This window comes from Labrus mixtus, unplaced genomic scaffold (assembly GCF_963584025.1).
Source record: "Labrus mixtus unplaced genomic scaffold, fLabMix1.1 SCAFFOLD_202, whole genome shotgun sequence".
NCBI classification, from domain to species: domain Eukaryota; kingdom Metazoa; phylum Chordata; class Actinopteri; order Labriformes; family Labridae; genus Labrus; species Labrus mixtus.
This window is the reverse complement of record NW_026870218.1, coordinates 7,344-26,277: the sequence shown is the minus strand read 5'-3', so window position 1 is coordinate 26,277 and position 18,934 is coordinate 7,344. Positions and strand designations below refer to the sequence as shown.

General features: G+C 35.3%; 1 protein-coding gene across 1 annotated transcript; it reads left to right on the top strand.

Moving 5' to 3' along the window:
• Positions 1 to 12,985: 12,985 nt before the first annotated feature.
• On the top strand, positions 12,986 to 17,580 carry LOC132967038 (uncharacterized; the record flags this gene model as incomplete). The annotated part of the gene is made up of 2 exons (XM_061033957.1): positions 12,986 to 13,026; positions 16,809 to 17,580. Coding segments are annotated over exons 1-2 (813 nt in total), but the record flags the coding sequence as incomplete, so codon positions are not given.
• Positions 17,581 to 18,934: the final 1,354 nt, after the last annotated feature.

Genomic DNA, 18,934 nt, shown 5'->3' with positions numbered 1-18,934 from the left:
TTTCTTAGGCCTCAAACAAACATTTATCAGCACAGAAGAAATTCAAGATCAAATTTCGATGGACATGGCTTGGCTCTCCGATTACATCATCAGCAAGAATGCTGCATTGACTTCTTTTCAAGAGGCTTCTTTTCTCCCAGAAAAAGCAATGCTACGCTTCCCTCTTCCAGGAGGAGAAACTTTATTTCCTGAATACTATACACTTCTCGATGGAGAACATGCTAATGACTTCCTAGAAGATTGGAGAACTTCTCCTTTAGAAGTTTTGTGCATTTCAAGCCATACATCACCACAGGTAGATTTCCTAACCGCAATTCATGACCTTGTCAATCTTGTTGCTTCTCCTTTATTTGACTCTCCACGTCATGTTGGTTACACAGGCTTTCATTTTTCCTCCAAGTTTTCACAAGAATGTTTGTGTCCTGCTATATCTAGCTCCGAAGCTACATTACCTATCATCATGATCAATCTTGGAATGATTGCACCTGAAACATTAGTTGCAGGCTATCTCTTAACTCAAACCTTTAATTCTCTTGCAGACGGAACAATGAGTTACAATGCAAGTTGGACAATTCGTGGTGGATGTGTTCTCTTCACAGCAATCATTAACGATGCAGAGTCTCCAAAAATGCTCAATAGCACAAGTAGAAAAGATGCTCTTCTTGCTGCAATGACTTCTGTAAGATCTGGATTGAGTAGTCAATCAGTATTAGAAACAAACCTAGCAAAAGAAGGAATTTGGGAGCACTGTAGAACAGAAGGTGCTTTTCAAATGTCATTTGAAGACCTTTCTAAATTCAAAGAGAGAACTTCCGATATGGCCAATATCGCTTGCTGGCTCACTGAAGCATTTGAAGGAGAACATGCTTTCGACGAATTAAGAGCAATTAACACATCTCTTCTAAATGATCCGGAAAATGAAATCTTAAAAGGATTCTGTGAAAAAGTAGAGAAAGTCATTCTTTTTTCTTTAGGACAAAATAATTCAAGTTGTTTCCTATTTAATTTTGTACCTACAGGAAAATAAAACGAAAAAAATTGTTGAGAACAAAGCAAAACAGGTCAAAATAAATATGTTTTCATTCAGAAGAACGACGGCTTGCCTGCTCCTATCTGGCTGTTTTAGCATATCGGGGTCTAATATATCTTTACTAAGAGAGGTCGTAGTCCCCTCAATAACTCACATTCATGGAAATATCTTTTATTCAAAAATGGATTATTACTTCGCTAAGGATCCAAATTTATCAATGTCCTTTATCAATGTAGTTGGAGCAAGAGTACGTTATTTAAACTATCTTAATGGACCAACAAGCGACAAAATGACGGTTCGAGTTATTTCTAGGTCTCAATATTGTACACGAGCAAGTGCATCATTTCAATGGGTTTGCTTTTCTAGACTAGCTTTGAAATTGATCAGTAATCAGAGTTGGTTTTCTTCATGGTGGGATGGCTTCGATCATACAAATGAAAGTTGTGGTGTACGCCTTTCTACGGCTGGCCCTTACGTTGATACAACAACTGGAACATTTACTCAAAGCATGTCAGAAATTAGAAAGTTCTTCTCAGAACTAAAAACAGCCTCTATTTCTGAAACAGAAGTGGCCGCCATCCAAACAGCAGAAAATTCGGTGACGAATATCATACTTAATTACACAAAGGAACAATCTGCTAACCAGATATGGAGAGGTGGAACAATTTTAAACCATTCGTTCAATGAACCGATGTGTAATTTACCTTGTCCATTAGCTAATTTTTTTGCTGGTGCTATTAATAATTTTGATTTATCAGTTGCTAACCTTTTTCTTAATGATTGGCAATCATCTCCTTTAGAAATTCTTGCCATAGGAAACATGAATGAAAAAACAGAAAACTTTGTTTCGGAAGCCCATTATCTAGCCTCTATGGTCATACCAACGTCAGAGCCAACTAGAAATCTTCCTTACGCTGATTTTGGTTTTATGAAAACCGAGAGGCTTTCTGGTACTTATTCCAGAAGACCATCCTCAAGATATCTTCCTTGGATCCCTTGTGCAGTGATGAATTTTGGTCCTCTTTCTGCTCTTACAATGGTTGCAGCATCAACTGTTGATCAAATGTTTGCCTCTGTTGCAAACACAGATATTAAATTCCTGACAGGATGGACTATTAGAGGTGCTTCTGTTCTTTTCACAGTCATTGTAGACATGGAAAATTCTGTTAATGTGACGCCAAACTTAGGCACAGCGAGCCAAATGTTAAAAGCGATTGATAATGTAAGAAAGCAATTCGAGCAAATTAAAATGGAAGAGGCCTTTTCTCCAGGTGGATCTTTAGAAACAGCTAGAACAACAAGCCCTCAACTCAAATCCTTTATGCATCCTGAATCATTTCCAAATACACGACATGCTTTTACAAATGCAATGGATTGGCTTACTGAAGCATTCGAAGGGGAAAGAGCATTCGAAGAATTGTATGATTTGAACATCGGTCTATCGAATGGTGATTTAGATATTACTATCTTTGTTGAAAGCATAAGGGCAATCTTACTTGAAAGGCTTAGAGTAAACAACCCAAATACTGGGTATTGGTATGTCGTTGCAGGATCCAGAAGATAACCAAAAAAGTTTTTCATATAAAAAGATGCCCATCTCTAATAGATTAGCATTGTTATACTGCTAAGTAAGCAGATCACAAGAATTATATATCTGAGTTTTTGCAATCAAACAAAAGAGGCCTGTCTTTGTGTTTTTATCATTGCAATATCGAAATTTTCCTTTGCAAGGTTGAAACAAGAAAATTTATTCGCCTCTTTATATCTCTAAAATAAAAAAGGCATTAATTCTATTATTTTTAAACGCTAATATGAGCCCTAAATCACTGCTTTAAAAGCAAAAAGTCATTTAAAATTCTTGACAGAACCTTCCATGACTGTTACTTGGTTGTCTCTTAGGCAAGTCTGTCTACTTGAGGTAGGACGTTTTGTCGTTTCGAGGAGTGATCGTCCAGATTTGATTCTTCGTTCGACCCAGTGACAAAAATCCAAAAGAGATAGACCGGTATTTAGGGGTCTCTGAACCCCTAACTGACTTTCTCCAGAAGTGCTTGTTATTGAGATCGTCAACATATTTCGCGAGGATTTCTAATAATGTTGTTTTCAAAAGTTCACTCAAAGAGGCTCTTGCTTTTTGTAAGCTTGTATACTCTATCCTACGCTTCTATTCCTTTAACAAGAGCAGTTATTCCTGCTCCACAGAAAGATGGAAACATCGTCTTCAGCGAAGCGAACTACGATTTTAATAACAACACTAACTTTGGAATCCAACATCTTCAAAAAGTTGGCGGCCGTATTCGTTTTTTAGTTTATGGTGACGGAACAAGCTCAGCTATTCCGTATGTTCGTGTAATCTCCAGAGTAGCTAGATGCTCTAGAGCACTTGCTTCGCAAGAATGGCTTGTCTTTGGAGCTATGACGATCAACATTTTAAAAAGCCAAAGCTGGTTCACAACTTTTTGGGGCAGCTTCGATACTACTTCATCTAGTTGTGGATTTGGTCTGTCTGCTTCGGGACCTGTTATCGACATTACCAGTACAGATCACACCACACTTGCAGAGTGCTTAAGCAAAATACGAGACTTCTATACAGCTATAAAGGCATCATCAATTTCTGCTGCTGAAGTCACATCAGAGATAAATGGACGTGTTTCTGATCTGAATAGTAATTTCATAACTTCCACTGTTCAAGAACAATCCGATCTTTGTTGGGATACAGTTATCAATCCGGGCTCCATTTATAAAACAAGCGGATCTTATCCTATAGCAAATGTACCTGTCCCAACAGATTTCTTTTTTTATCTTTATTCCCAGCAATTCACACAAACACTCGCAAGTGATTTTTTAACAGATTATATGGAAGCGCCCATTGAGATTCTCATCGTCAATCCTACTTCCATTACGAGAACAACGATCTTGAACCAAGTGAACATATTGACTAGTTCAATAAATTCTACAACAGATCCAACAAGACAATTCCATTACAGCGGTTTTTCTCCCTATAATATTCGTACAGATATTTCTTGTGCTGGAACGGCCAATACAGGACATATGATCCCTATTGTTATCATTCATCTTGGCCCACTCACCCAACACACAGCGATTGCTGCAGCAGTACTAGTTAGACAATTTCCTACAATTGGCAATGGTGTTGTAGAGTATGAAGCCGACTGGAATATTCGCTCAGGATGCGTTTTCGTAGGTATTCGCGTGATTGATGCTTCATCTGCAAATGCTCTTTCTAGTGGAGAAAATCGCTATGGAGCATTGGAGCTAGCAATGGCATCCGTTCGATCGGGAATCACAATAGCAACTTTAACAGCTGATTTGGCAGCAGGCGGTGATCTTGAAAACACCAGAACGACTGATCCTATAACGAAAAGCTTCTTGACAGCCTCTTGGTTTACAGTACAAAACGACAGCCTCACAAATGCAATGGAATATCTCACAGAAGTTTTCGAGGGAGAAAGGGCCTTTGAATTCATTCAAAATATCAATACAGATATCAAAAATAATGATTTAACTATCGCTGATCTTGCCGGAGATATTCATCCAATTATTGACAGTGCTCTTGATCCTAAAGCTGTTAGAGGTTTTTGCGCATACAACTTCAAAGGAGGCACTCAATCGAGTCTATAGACTATTTAAATACATTCAGACGGGCTAGAATTACAATTGATGAAATTGTCCCGTCTTTTTGTTGAGATGTCTATTTCTAATAGATTTCGTAATGACAATTAAAATATCTATGTGTACAAGTAGTCCTTGGAGAGTTCTTATCCCATTGGACTAAGCAATGGGAAATACTCAAAGATCTCATCACACATGTCCTGTTTACTAGGCTATTCCAAGCGCAAACCAGCTCTTTAAGTTTAGCTACCGTCTAATTATCAAAGCCAATTACACACCATTGTACCTTAGGCACATAAGGTTGGTGTTTTATTATGAAGAAAGAATGTCTGTTAAAAGCTTTCTACAGGATCGAATCGATTGCTGTTCTTGCTTTAAGCCTGATTCCCGCCTTCTTTCAGCCGCTATTCGGTTCTTTTTCAGAAGAAGACGTTCCGGTACAACTTGTAAAGATTCAAAATCCAAAAATTCAAAATGTGGAAGAAGCTCGTATTGTTTCTGCAACAGGATCAAAGATTCTTATTATATCAGATCCTGAAGCTGAAAAATGTCGGGTTGGTTTTGTATTCAACTACAACCAATTCCCAATACATCGCCCAGGACTTTTCAATTTCTTGAGACAATACTTTTTAAAATTTCATACAGAAAGCAGTTCTTCAATTGAAGAATTTCTTATTGAACGGTCCTCTGTTGCTCTCTCAAGAGAATCACCAGAAATGGTTTCTTTCATGATTGAATTGCCAAATTCAGAATGCTTTCCTCTCCTGAAGAAAATGGAGCAAATCTATAGTCAAATCTCCTATTCTCAAGATATCACACAAACTATCATTGCTGACTTAGAAATGAAGTACCGAGAAAGCAATAAAACTAATTTTCTAAAATTAGACCTGTTAAGCTCTCTCAATCATCCCTATGGTCTATCTGCTGTACATCCAGGAAATATCGAAACATTGAATGACATCACACCTTACGAGATCTTTCAAGGCATAACACATCTTCTGACAGCTCCCAAAACACTTTGTATTATCTCAAATCATCCTATAGACCATAGCATTCTGCTTGTGAAGACAAGACTAAAAACTCTTTTTCTCTCAGGCGAAAAAAAGAAAATGGAATCTCCAGTTTTTTTTCAAACAAAAATAATTAAAAATTGTTCTGTTATTAAAATCAAGCAACAATCCTCTGCCAAGCTTCAACTCAATTGGTTTTTTAAAGAACAAGACTTTCAACAAACAGATCTCTTTAACAGCCTCCTATTTGCAGAAAGCCTATTAAATAGTAACATGCCTGGCACTCCAGGATTTACTCTAATTGCTTCTAACCTAGCTAGCTCTTACAAATGCCTCTTTAGAAAAGCAGGAGCTGGTATTTATAAATACTCACTTCAATGCTCTCTAACAGATTTAGGAGTGAGAAATATTCAAAAATGCATCTCTTTTTTAAAAGGGCATTTTGAATCCCTAGTATATCTAGAGAGCCCTCTTAACAAGATTTCACACAATTTCTTTATTGAAAAAATTCAACTCTTTCAAAATCAAGAACGACCTATTTATGGATACATAAATCCACTTACTTTTATTGAGCGTCTTCATGAAGAAAAAGCAATCGAAAATGCACCCCAAAGCATTTTATTAAAATACAAACCTCATATCTCTTCTGAATCCATTCAAATATTGGCTAAGATTCTTGGTCGTGAAGGGCCTCATTCTATTGGGGTTCAACTCTCTGAACAGCAATTGAATGTATCTGATATACGACAGTATTGTAAAAACTCAAAACAGATAAAAGAAATCGGAGATGAAGACATTTTTTCTTTTCATTTAGATACCAAAACGGATCTTGAATATTTAGCAAAATGTATTTCTTTAGGAAATATGAACATCAAAAAAGAAAAGATTAAAAAACAAGTGATCTCAATGCAACCCTCCAAAGAATTATTAAATATAAATGGTTGTCCACAAATACTTTATGATAATACAAAAACGGTTCATGCTCAAAGTGAATGGATTCTAAAAATCAAACATCCATTCTTATTAGGATTTTCAAAATCCTCATATCTAAATGCATTAGTACAATTGTTTTCACAAATGTGCTTAGAAACATGTTCTTCAGAAATTGATCTTTTAAAAAGACAAAATGGGCAATGCAAAATGGAGATGCATCCCACTAATCTTCAAGTGAAAATTCAAGGTACATCTGCTGAAGCTACCAAGCTTTTGCATGCTCTTTTTGCAAGGCTCATAGAGGGTAAATTTACTCCAGAGCTATTTGAAAAAATAAAACAAAAATATTTAAACAATATCCAGATAGCTTCCGTAACTAAAAACGTCTTGCTTAGAAAAATTTTGCTCATTTTAGAAACAGGCACAATAAGAGCAAAATTCTTAGACGATCATCCTGAACTAATCAAGAATCTTTCTTTTGAAGAAATGGCAATATCTCTTGCTAAAAGTGAAAGATTTTTCCTTTCAGCTTCCTATTCAGGGAACCTTTCAAGAGAAGAAATCGCTAAAATTTGGGGTGAACTTTGCCATGGAAAATTTTCCTTAAAAAGTACAGAAGAAAACACATCCTATGCCCTTCAGCTTGATCCTGAGCTTTTGCTAGACAATAAAAACATTCTAAATAAAGAAGAAAACGTCTATTTCCTTCCTTATCAATCTGAAAATATACAAGAAGAAGAAGCCCTTGCTCTAATTTTTCCTATTTCAAAAAGCGAAGAAAAAGACCAGTCAATCGTTAATCAAGCAAAAATACTATCCAATAGAATTTTAGAAAAGTTTCATTGGGAAGGTTGTATTCATCTCTATGAGCGAGCTGAAAAAGATGCTTTTTTGATTCTCATAGCATACGGAATAAACAATACAAATATTAAAGAAATCATCCTTCCATCAATTAATGCAATTCATGCAAAAGCCCAACGGCCATCTGTTGATCTCAAGAAATTAGAATCACCAATCTTTGCAAAGATTGCGAAAGATAAAGACATGTTATTTCAAGAAAAAATAACAAGCCATTCACATGATGATTTCGGACCATTTGAACCTCTTCCTATTGAATCTTCTGTTCTTATAAAAGATCAAAAAATTGATAATTTTTTCTATTTCAAAAGCATACGAATAAACAAAAAGAAAATCTTCAAAAGGAAATCCTTTTTAAAACACCTTCTCAAAGTGGAAAGCACAAAGGCAAATGGATTCAAAGGAGTCTATCAGCATATACCCGCAAAAAAGATAAATACTATCTCTATGGAAACAAGATGCTGCAAAAGATCTTCTTTTCGAAATTCTAAAACCAAGAAATAATCTTGGTATAGCAGGCAACTGAAATGAACAAAAAATTATTCTATTCTTTAATGTCGATAAAGAATTTTATCTATTCGAGATCTTTTAATTTTATAAAGTATGTTTCTATCGTTTTTCTATGCATAGGAGAACTTCATGCGGAAAAATTTCCTTCTTTCGAAGATTTTATAGGTAATCCTTTTCAAGAGAAAAAATCTGCTTACTTTGTTCTTCCTAATAAAATGAAACTCCTCTTTATCGAGGATCCAAAAGAAACAGGTTTTAAAGTTGCCTTTAGCTCTTCTTTTGGTAAGGAAGCAAGTGCAGAATTGCCTGCACTTTCTTCTATTGTAAACAGGCTGCTTTTAGGAATCGATGATAGAGGAAAAAACATATCTCTAAGAGATCGCATAAATGCATTACATGGAGAAATTACACTAGAAACTACAGCTCATGCTAATTCTATTTTTTTCTCTTGCCCGGCAGAATTTGGACAAGAATTTGCCAATCTTTTCTTGAGAAATTTGCAAAACATCTACTATGAAACATCTTCTCTTGAACAAACTATTAACGACTTAGACTTCGACTATCACTCTGCTTTGAATAATCCTATTCAAATAATAGATTATGCTTCTCATGCATCAACAACAGAAGAAGAATTTCTTTGTGGCGATCTTTTAGAATTTCCATCTCCTAAACTTTCATTAGAAAAACTCAACAAAGCCTTCTTGAAAGAAAGGACTTCAGATAAAGCTCTCATCTTTATTGTAAATAACAACCTTTCTGGGTTTTTAAATGGAATTTCCGATTCTTTAAAAAGAATTCCACAAGCTCAACCTTTAAGCAGAACAACAACAAATGTTTCTCAACTGATCAATAAAGAAAAAAATTTAGTTCTTGTCCCCTTTAAAGGGAAAAATCAGAGATTTTTAAAATTAGATTGGGTTTTTTCTGAATCAGATATGGAGTATGGAAAGTTTCATGCAGCAATTCTTGCTGATCTGTTTAACTATGAACTTAAAAATAGAAGTTTATGGAGAAACAGTCTTTCTCACAGCGTCAAAACAATTTGGGCTGAATTTAATGATCTTGGAAAATCCATTTGTCAATTCTCTATTTATGTAGAACTTACGAACATCGGAGTGCAAGCCATTGAAAATCTTCATAGAAAAATCAATGTTCTTCTATATAGCATCACATCAAGTACAGAAGAAATAGATTCTATCTGTGATTTATTGATTAAACAGGACATTTTTTATTTTATTAAAAATCTTAATGAAGGTTTCCAGTCACAAGATCTCCTGAATATTACTAAAGGCATTCTTGCTCTTAAGAGTTTTCCTAATTCACTTGTACAAACTGTTATTAGAAATAAAGAATGGATTAATATTGATACCCTTCAATTCATTACTCGCTCCATTTTGACAAAAGGTATGTCCAAGGCAACTCTTTTAGCAAGTCAAAGTGAAATCGAACAATTCATGCATGATCGAGCAAGCAAAATCACATTTGAAAAATTTGTACAAAATAACACAAATATTTCAGGATACAAAGCTTCGCTTCCTTTAGAAAGATCAATCGATAATGTTCTAGAATACGAAATCAAAAAAAAAGAACTGATTACAGAAAAAGAAGAATTTTTATTTGAAGGAGCTTTCAAACAAAAAGAACATATATTCCAGGATGATGGATTTGAGCTTGTTTATTTCTCGAATTCTAACCCAGGAGCTCCAGAAGGCAAATGGGAGGTTTATATTTCTCATCCTTCTTTGCAACAAAATCAAATCGAAGATATTCAATTATTAAGCCTTTTTCTGGAACAGACTCTCGAAAAAACAAAAAATCAATCGCCGAGTCTAGAAAAGCATAAAATAAAAGTTTTGGTCGAAGATGCGATTGGATACTTCAAAATAACAATAGAAGGACCTGCAGATGATGTTGATTACTTTTTTCTTCTCTTTTTTCAAAATCAAACAAATTATAGCTCATGCATAGATGAAATAAGGCTTTCTCTACAAAATCAATTCAAAAAAAACGAAGTTTTTAATCTGAGAAACGCTATTTCCTCTATAGAGAATTCAACAATTCTTCAATTGAGAGAGGAAGAAATACAGAATTCTCTTCTCTCTCTTCCTCTCATCATATTTTCAGAAAAAATCAAAAATATTGTTGATCAATTGTCTTATACAATTCACTACACAGGAAAAAATTCTCTTTCAGAAATCATTTCCATTCGCGCACAAATTCAAATGATTCTATCTGACAAGACAAAGAGTCATGAAAATTATTTTACACTCAGCGGGCTGCAATCTAATTTATTAGTAATAAAACAAGATGATTCCTCTTTTTCAAAAAGAAAAAGCTCTAGAAAAAATGATTTTCAAGAATTGAATATTTATCCCTGCACAACTTTTATTTCATTGGGCAAACAAGATTATCTTGTAGAACAAATCCTTCTTCAAGCTTTTGCTGCAGAATCAAATAAATTAGCATCTACTCTTGGATTTCATTCATCAACAAGGTTTTATAGAGATCAAGAAGGCGATGGACATATCCTTCTCTCTCTTAATTCATATAAAGAAGGAGAGCTGGACAGACAAGTTGCCTCTTTAGAAAAATTAACTAATTATCTGGAAAAAAAATTGATCGATGGATCTTTTTTTGAAAATAATATCCTAAAAAAAGGGGTTTTTTCTTCTTTAAAAGCTAAAGAAAAAAATCCTAAAAATTATTTAGATTGGTTTCTCATAAAAAAGATCAATACAGCAACAAATGGTAATATTGAAAGAATAAGCGACTTGATAGAAGAGACAGACCTTGATGTAAAAGAAAGCGAATCTTTAATTTTTCTCCAAGATCAATATTCAAATGAGCAAGAACAGTTCGTTCGCGTAAGATCAGATCAAAAAACAGCTCCGGTTGTTCAACAAAGCTATGCTGTGAAAAGAAGCAATGATTTCATTCTCAGTGCAGCAAACAGATCTCCTATCATATCCCAAATAAATCCTTATTGGAATAATTTGATCGATCAAAATATTATGGAAGTCGACCCAGAATCAATCCTTTATGTGGGCCCTTCGATTCTATTTCAAACAGATAAATTGTTCAAATGGGCACAAACGACAAGTAGTAATATAATTAATAACTCATTAGTAAAAGTGATTTTACCCAAAAATTTCTCTACATCTCTCTTAGTAGAGAACTGGACTGCTTCTATAATCGATAATATTGTCTCGATCAAGCCTGTTTTCTTTGTGAACAAAGAAGAAAACAGACCTTGGCAAATTGCTTCTGTTTTTTCCGATTGGAATTCTCATGCGAACCAAAACACAATGCATCTAGAAGAAGGTCCACGATCTGCTTATCATGTTCCTACTTTAGAAAAAATCTCTAGAAGAGTAATGGCCTTGTACGATGACGTAGATAACAATATATTGAATAACTATTCAGAGCTGTCTTCCCTGAAACTATCCTTCTCATATTCCATCAAGCCAAAATCATTTCAAAATTGGAATTCCTCAATAGACGACAACCGATTAGAAGTAGCATCTATGATATCTCCTATCTCTATTTCCTTTGATTTTCTAACTCCTGCTGCTTTTTTTAAATGGAATAGTGAGATAGACGAAAACAACTTGCACCTAGGATGGATTATTAAAGAATCACATTCTCAAATAGGGACAATCTTCCAAGAATGGAACGCATCAATTGATCAAAATAACAGACATGGATCATCTACGGTGATGAAAATTGATCCAGTTGAAAACATATCCATTCCCAACATTTCTACTTTTTCTGAAACTATTTGGAATACAAATGTGCAAGAAAACAAAGAACAAGATCTTGCTCACTTTGTTCAGAAGGTTTACACAAAATGGACGACGCCAACCAGCTCTATTATTTGGAATACATCTGTTGATGAAAACATAGAAGAAGCTGCGTCTCGGATCCATCAATTTGATCAAAATGATGCACTTGCTATTAAATTCACAACTATTTGGGACAGTTCAATTGATCAAAATAATTTAAATGTTCTTTCAGCACTTCCTTCTTCTATCCTATCTCAGCCAATATGGATCACGCATAATATGCTTGACTCATGGAATGCATCAATTGATGAAACTAAAATAAATAATCTATTCGAAATTGATCGTACCCTTGTCCCCTGGAACAACTCGATCACTCATCAATTCGCAGACTGGAACTCATATGTAGTAAATAATGAGCTTTCTAAAGCGAAAGATTTGCCAAGAAAAGTCAATGATACATTAACAATAGAAAAGCTGTTTACTATTTGGAACTCCGTTATTGATTTGAATCAAATGGAAAATACATCTTCTCAACCTAATATTCCGATCAATTGGATTGTTCAAGAGCAAATTTTCAAACAATGGAACTCTAAAATAGATGAAAACAGATTGCATCTTGATGTCTTTCTATCCAGTTTTCTTCACACAAACTGGCTGCTGCAGCCTATTCTCACAACTTGGAATACTACAGTAAGTGACAATATCTCCGAAAATGCATCAGATATCCCTATAAATGTATCAATAAATGTACTGATTACTGCTAAAAATGAAAGCTGGAATCAGCCAATAAATAATACTTGGAATGGTTCTCTTGGATTGAGCTTCGTCAGTTCTAAAATTATCAATCCAAATATGGAGAGATTAATTCAGTGGAATTCTTCAACAAATGTTAATAAAGTTCACTTAGTTGATGCAATTTCTCCTCTAGAGTACCCTACATCTTTTGTACTATCCACTTCAATGGGAATAGACTGGAATTCTCTCTCCGATGATAATCTTGAAAATCTCCAAAGCAGCCTCACATCCACTTCTTCTTGGGCTATTCAAAAGAAATTGTCTTTATGGAATACTTCTATTGAGGAAAACATAGTAGGGACGATCTACCCACTATCTTCTGGCCCCCCAATGATTTTGTCAGTAGACAAAACCTATTCTGATTGGAACTCATCTGTTAAAGACAACAGAAACAATAATTCATATCTCATTACCTCTAATCGAAATATAATACCAATATGGCAAACAACATCTTGGAGCCTCTGGAACAGTTCTACAGGTGAAAACCTTACACATAAAGCATCCCTTGTTGCAGCTTTTGCTTCCAATTCCAACTGGATTTTACCTTTTAATCATATAGGAGAATGGAACTTAGAAAGTGATGAAAATAAGATTCAATCCGCTTCCAATCTTTCTGTCTCTTCTTCTGTTTGGTCGATTAAAATAATGGATCACTCTCTCTGGAACGCTACGGTGGATGAAAATGTTAACGAATCCAGACAAAGTCTAGTTAACATGGGCTCACAACCCACTTTATCTATTGTAAACAGCAGCATTCCTATTTGGAATACAGGGGTTGAAGACAATAGAGCACAAAACACGTCTCTTCTATCTTCTATCTCGACACTTTTCAAAATGGATAAATCTTACTTGGATATATGGAATACTGTCATTGATTCTAATAAACTGAATATCCCCTCCGTCTCTTCCCTTTCTAAATCATTTTGGATCAAACAAACCTTAATCGATTTCTGGAACTCTTCTATAGATGAAAACCTACTCCATTTGAACTCTCCCATTACTACATCTAGTAAAAATCCATAAGGTGAAACAAGACATGTCCCTCTGGTTTTTTTACGAAATTAAATTTTATTTAAAAAATAATGTAGACAAATCGACAATCAGATATTGGGATGTGCTACAACTATTAAAACTAGACTACACTAGACTAGGCTTCCCCTAGAGCCAGTCCGCATTTAAGCTTGTGTCGCTCTCCAAGCTTTTCGTTTAACAAAGGCAACGGCCCTTTATATCAAAAGCCTTCCCTATCGAATTCTTTGATTGTCCTTGTAGATCTATAAAAAGACTCCAAGAAGATGCACATGTACTTCACTCTATTCAGAGAGATATATAAATAAATAATTTAATTCTAATCGCTATCTTAATAAATAAGATACCAGGAGCCTGGCAAAGTCTCCCCCCTCCTATAATGGAAAAAACGATGCTTTTCAAGCGATTTACAAGAAAGTTTCATTCCCTTGTCTGTATATGCGCACATATTGTGTCATTGACCTGCTCTTTATCTATCCTCATTGCAGATCCTTTACAGACAATCGAAACAGAAATCTTATCTCTAACTTACGGGGACTTTGAAAATCCACTTAGCGTTGAAAATCGAGTTTTAAAAGAGCATTCCACTTATTTTTCAATGCCTGCAGCATCTATGAATGTTTTGTTAGTTCAGGATATTAAAAGCACGCAGTTTCACATTGCATTTTCTACAAAATGTGGAGCATTAGACGTCCAGGGGCCAGTTGGAACAGGTCAATTCTTACAAAGAATGATGATGGGAAAGTATTCCCTTTTAAAAACTGCTTTGCACAAGGATATCATCAATTATAACGGGACTTGGGAAACTGAATGTGGCCCTAATCACTCTTCGTTTCATATTTCTGTCCCATATGAGTTTGGCAATGCAACACTTGAAAAGTTTTCTAAAAATCTTAAGAAAATTCAATTTGATTATGAATCTGTTACATGGGCAACTAAAAATATAGAACTGGAAAAGATAAAAACTCTTTCTACACCTAGAGAAAGATTAAATTTAATTTCCAAAGAAGTCCTTAACCCTAAGATATTGGATATTTCTTTCTCTGGCAGTGCATCTACCTTATCAGGACTTACAGAGGAAATTATCCAAAATACCTTTAATGGATACATTGGCAATCAAAAAATTCTCATTATCGTTTCGCCTAAATCTCTGAGTGAAATGCTCGAAATAGTGAAAAAAAACTTTGGATCTCTTCAAAGCACAAATATAGAACACACCACCTTAAGAGAAGAAGTGCCATCGAAAAGCGAACCAAGAAAAATTATCCTTGCAAAAGGAAATATAGAAGGCTCTGTTCTCATTAAGCTTGATTGGCAGTTTGACTCAGCAGATCAAGAGACATTTGCTTTTCTAAGAGACGCTCTTAACACAAAAATCGCAAGCACCCCTCTATATTTCTTAGAACAAACAGGTCTGATTGATAACTCTTGGGCTGAAATCAATCAATTCGGAAGTTGTGGAAACCAATTTTCGATCTATCTAGATATGCCGGATGCTCATTTGCAACAATTAGAATTTATCCTGAAAAAAACACATGAAGCTATTCAAGCTTGTGCTATTGAGGTAGAGGACTTAAGGCCTTTCCTAAAAAGGCTTTTCAATGATGAAAAAAACAGATTTTTGTATCAACGCACGCCATTGTTTGGTAGTAAAGGATACATTCCTTTAGCTAAGGCCCTTGTTACTAACCCGCCCTTTCCAGTTTCAATGAACGCATTTTTTATGCGTAATCCTGATAAAATTTCCTTTGAAAAGCTCAAGCAAGAACTTACTAGATTTTCTCAGGAATGTGCTGACGTGATCAGTATTCTTTCTTCAGAAAAGAATTGTCCAAAAATAATTTCTGTTTTTCCTGAGTTACAAGAGATAGATTTTCGTACTCAAAGATTAACGAATATTCCTTTCATTGCAGCCAATCTAACTATCAATTTACATCCTGATTCAGTATTAGATTTGGATATTTCTTTGGAAAAGGAAGTAACAATCGAAGTGATATCAGGCGCTGGATCAGCTTTTGATCCTCAAATTTTATCCTCTGGAAACGAAAGCACACTTCTCTACTTTCAAAAAGCAGAAGAAGGTTTAAGTAATGAAAAATGGGAGATACGTTTCAGGAGCCCCAATCTTCTTCTTTGGAGTAACAGTTTTTCTAAAGATGCCTTATTTAAGCTTTATCTTGAATGTACTGCTGTTCAAACAAAACATTCTTTTCCTTATGCATTCTCAACAAAATTCTGGAGTGAAGATGCTCTGACTCAAATGTCTTTTCATTTGAATGGACATCAACAAGAAACTCGATCTGTTCTTTTCAATTTTATTGAAAATTTATCACTCACTCCTTCCAGGGAAATTTTTGAAGAAAGCAGAAAAAGGTTAATTAATCATTATACAACTATTCAACATAATGAAACTTTTTCTCTTTTAAGAGAGAGTGCTTTTTTTCTTGAAACTGGTAAGCAAATTCTTTGGGACATCTCATTCATCACTAAATATCTTGAAAAGATTACTTATAATGCTTTTATAAGCAATCTCAACGCACTTAAAAAATCAACCCACTATTCAGCAAATTACATTGGTCCTGAACAAGAAAATCAAGTGCGTGCGTTCTTGCTAAAGCTAGAACAAATTTCCCCCCCCTCTGCAAATAGCCTTCTGCCTGAAACTGTAAACAAAATTGAACATCCATTTGGATTACAGGAAAACGATAGAATCCCACATCTGAACTACATCACAACCAAATGGAATCAATCTTCCAAATTCGATTTTCGATACGATCCACAAGTTGAGCCTGTATTGTCGATTTTAAAGATTAACCAAAAAAATATAACTTCCAAAATCTTAGCGAAAAACACAATTCAAAAATTAGCTTCTCAAGTCGGAAATAATTTTAATCTTATTGCAAATACTTTTTGGTATAAAGATACGAAATGCAACGATTTGTTGATTCTTGTGCTGGAAGCACTACGTCCAGATGATTTGCCTATGGCAGAGCTAATTCTCAGTTTACTGACAAATGATTTTGAAAAACGTTTACAAAACAATTCTTTGCTTGTTACTGATGATGCTCTTGCCATTTTGAATGAAATGGTTAAGGTAGCATCCATCAATCCTGAAAATGTGATGGATACAGTTATTGCTAAAAATGTACCTGATAAAACAAAAGCATTGGCTTTAACTAATCAAAGTCTATCTTCGAAACTTCTTCTAGAAGTAATCGACTCTATTTACAGTAGCGAAGACTCTACAACAAACGAAACTAGCGACTCTACTTCAACTGGAGACACATCTGGTGGAAGCGAAGGTTCTTCCACAACAACTGAAGGAAGTGATTCTTCATCTTCTACAAGCGGAAACTCTTCTTCAGATGGAGACACATCTGGAAGCGAAGGTTCTTCCACAACAATTGAAGGAAGCGACTCTTCATCTTCTACAAGTGAAGGCTCCACAGGATTAATTGGAAACCTCATCAAATCTGATCTCTCAGATATCTCTATTGATCGTCTATTCTCTTCTTCAAATCGATCCACTAGAAATTCTGACATTGGATACAACGTTGATGATTTAGCCCTCTTAGAAGAGGTAACACAACAAGAAGGCGCCTTGACGGGAGAGACTACTGACGAAGGCAGCTCTACTTCAACTGGAGAAACATCTGGAAGTGGAGAAAATGCAGGATCTGGCTCCTCCATAATAACTGAAGGAAGTGACTCTTCATCATCGACAAGTGGAGACTCTACTTCAACTGGAGACACATCATCGACAAGTGGAGAAAATACAGGATCTGGCTCCTCCATAACAACTGAAGGAAGTGACTCTTCATCATCGACAAGTGGAGACTCTACTTCAACTGGAGACACATCATCGACAAGTGGAGACTCTACTTCAACTGGAGACACGTCTGGAAGCGAAGAAAATGCAGGATCTGACCCTTCTCCCACAACTACTATCCTCTCTAGAGCATCTCTACAAACACTTCCTCTTGTATCTTCTCCCAATAGCTCAGTAAAATCGATTATTGACAACATTTCCACTTCAGACTCTGCAGAAAACTTATTACAGTCCACTCTTTTATCTATAACTGCAACTCTTCCTGTTCCAACATCTCCTCCTGTTGTAGGCCTCACAACAACCTCTCAAACGAATGATGGCGATATCAATGATACAGTTCAGGATGCACTAGAAAATTCTATTCTCTGGAATAAAGACCTGAACTACTTCTCAAAAGGTGGAATAGGGATCTTTAGAGAAAATATTATTGTTCCTGCTCTGACCTTTCTTGTGAAAACCGAAGAAGAAATCCAAAATTGGAATAAAGACATTTTAAAAATATCTTCTGGACCAAATGTTGTTTACCCTCCTATTTGGAGTGAATTTCTTTCTCGAGTTCAATTGACTCAGCCTCTTCACTCTTTCTATGTTCCTGACATAAACCATTTGAAAGGAGCCCCGAATACTGAACTTGATTCGGAACTAGGGACTTTAATGATAACAGCCTCTCTTGCGCCTTCTCAAAGATTGAGTAGCGAGTGGAATAAGAAAGTAATTTTTACATCAGTTCCAGAAAAAACATCAGATGAGCTCCTGCAATATATCACTAATATAGTTTCCATACCTTCTAGTATTGAAAATCACAATTTCATTTGGAATAAAAACTCCAATCCATTGACATATGGAAATATTTCTTCATTTGCAGTTCAGCCTGAAATTGATAAAGCGACTCTCTCTGAACCTTCTTTCATATCAATTGAGTGGAATAATGCAGAACAGCACACCAGTGGTAGCAGTTCAATGGTCGAGTTGCTTACTAATGCAACGATTATTCCAGATGCTGTTTTGTCGAAAATGACTCTCTTCCCAAATTTGTGGAATGAAAATCCAGCATTTCTCATGGCCTCATCATCAGTTCAATTTTCTTCTGTTACACAATTCAAAACTGCGCAAATTAATGTCCCCATTATAGCAAGTAATTCGTGGAATACTGATAAAAATTACACTTTGAGTAGTACAGTTAGCCCAAATTTATCCACAATCACTTTAATAAGTGGTATGCAACTGGCCAAAGAAAATTCTGGACAAGCTGACCCAGACTGGAAAGATGTAGATCTTTTATCTTTAGGAAGTAAAATTTTTCAGTTTAAACCAAAACAAACTGTCTCAGCACTTAGTGTGACTCAAGCAATCTTAACAAACGATTCTTGGAATATTGATCTATCGCATAACTCTGTAGGAGAAACTCCATTAAACATTTATGCGGGAACAAATGTCAATATCCCCAAATTGCCTTCAAGCACAGCAATAAATACGTATTGGTTTCAAGATCCTGAAGAAGACAATTGGAATATAGATACAAATGCAT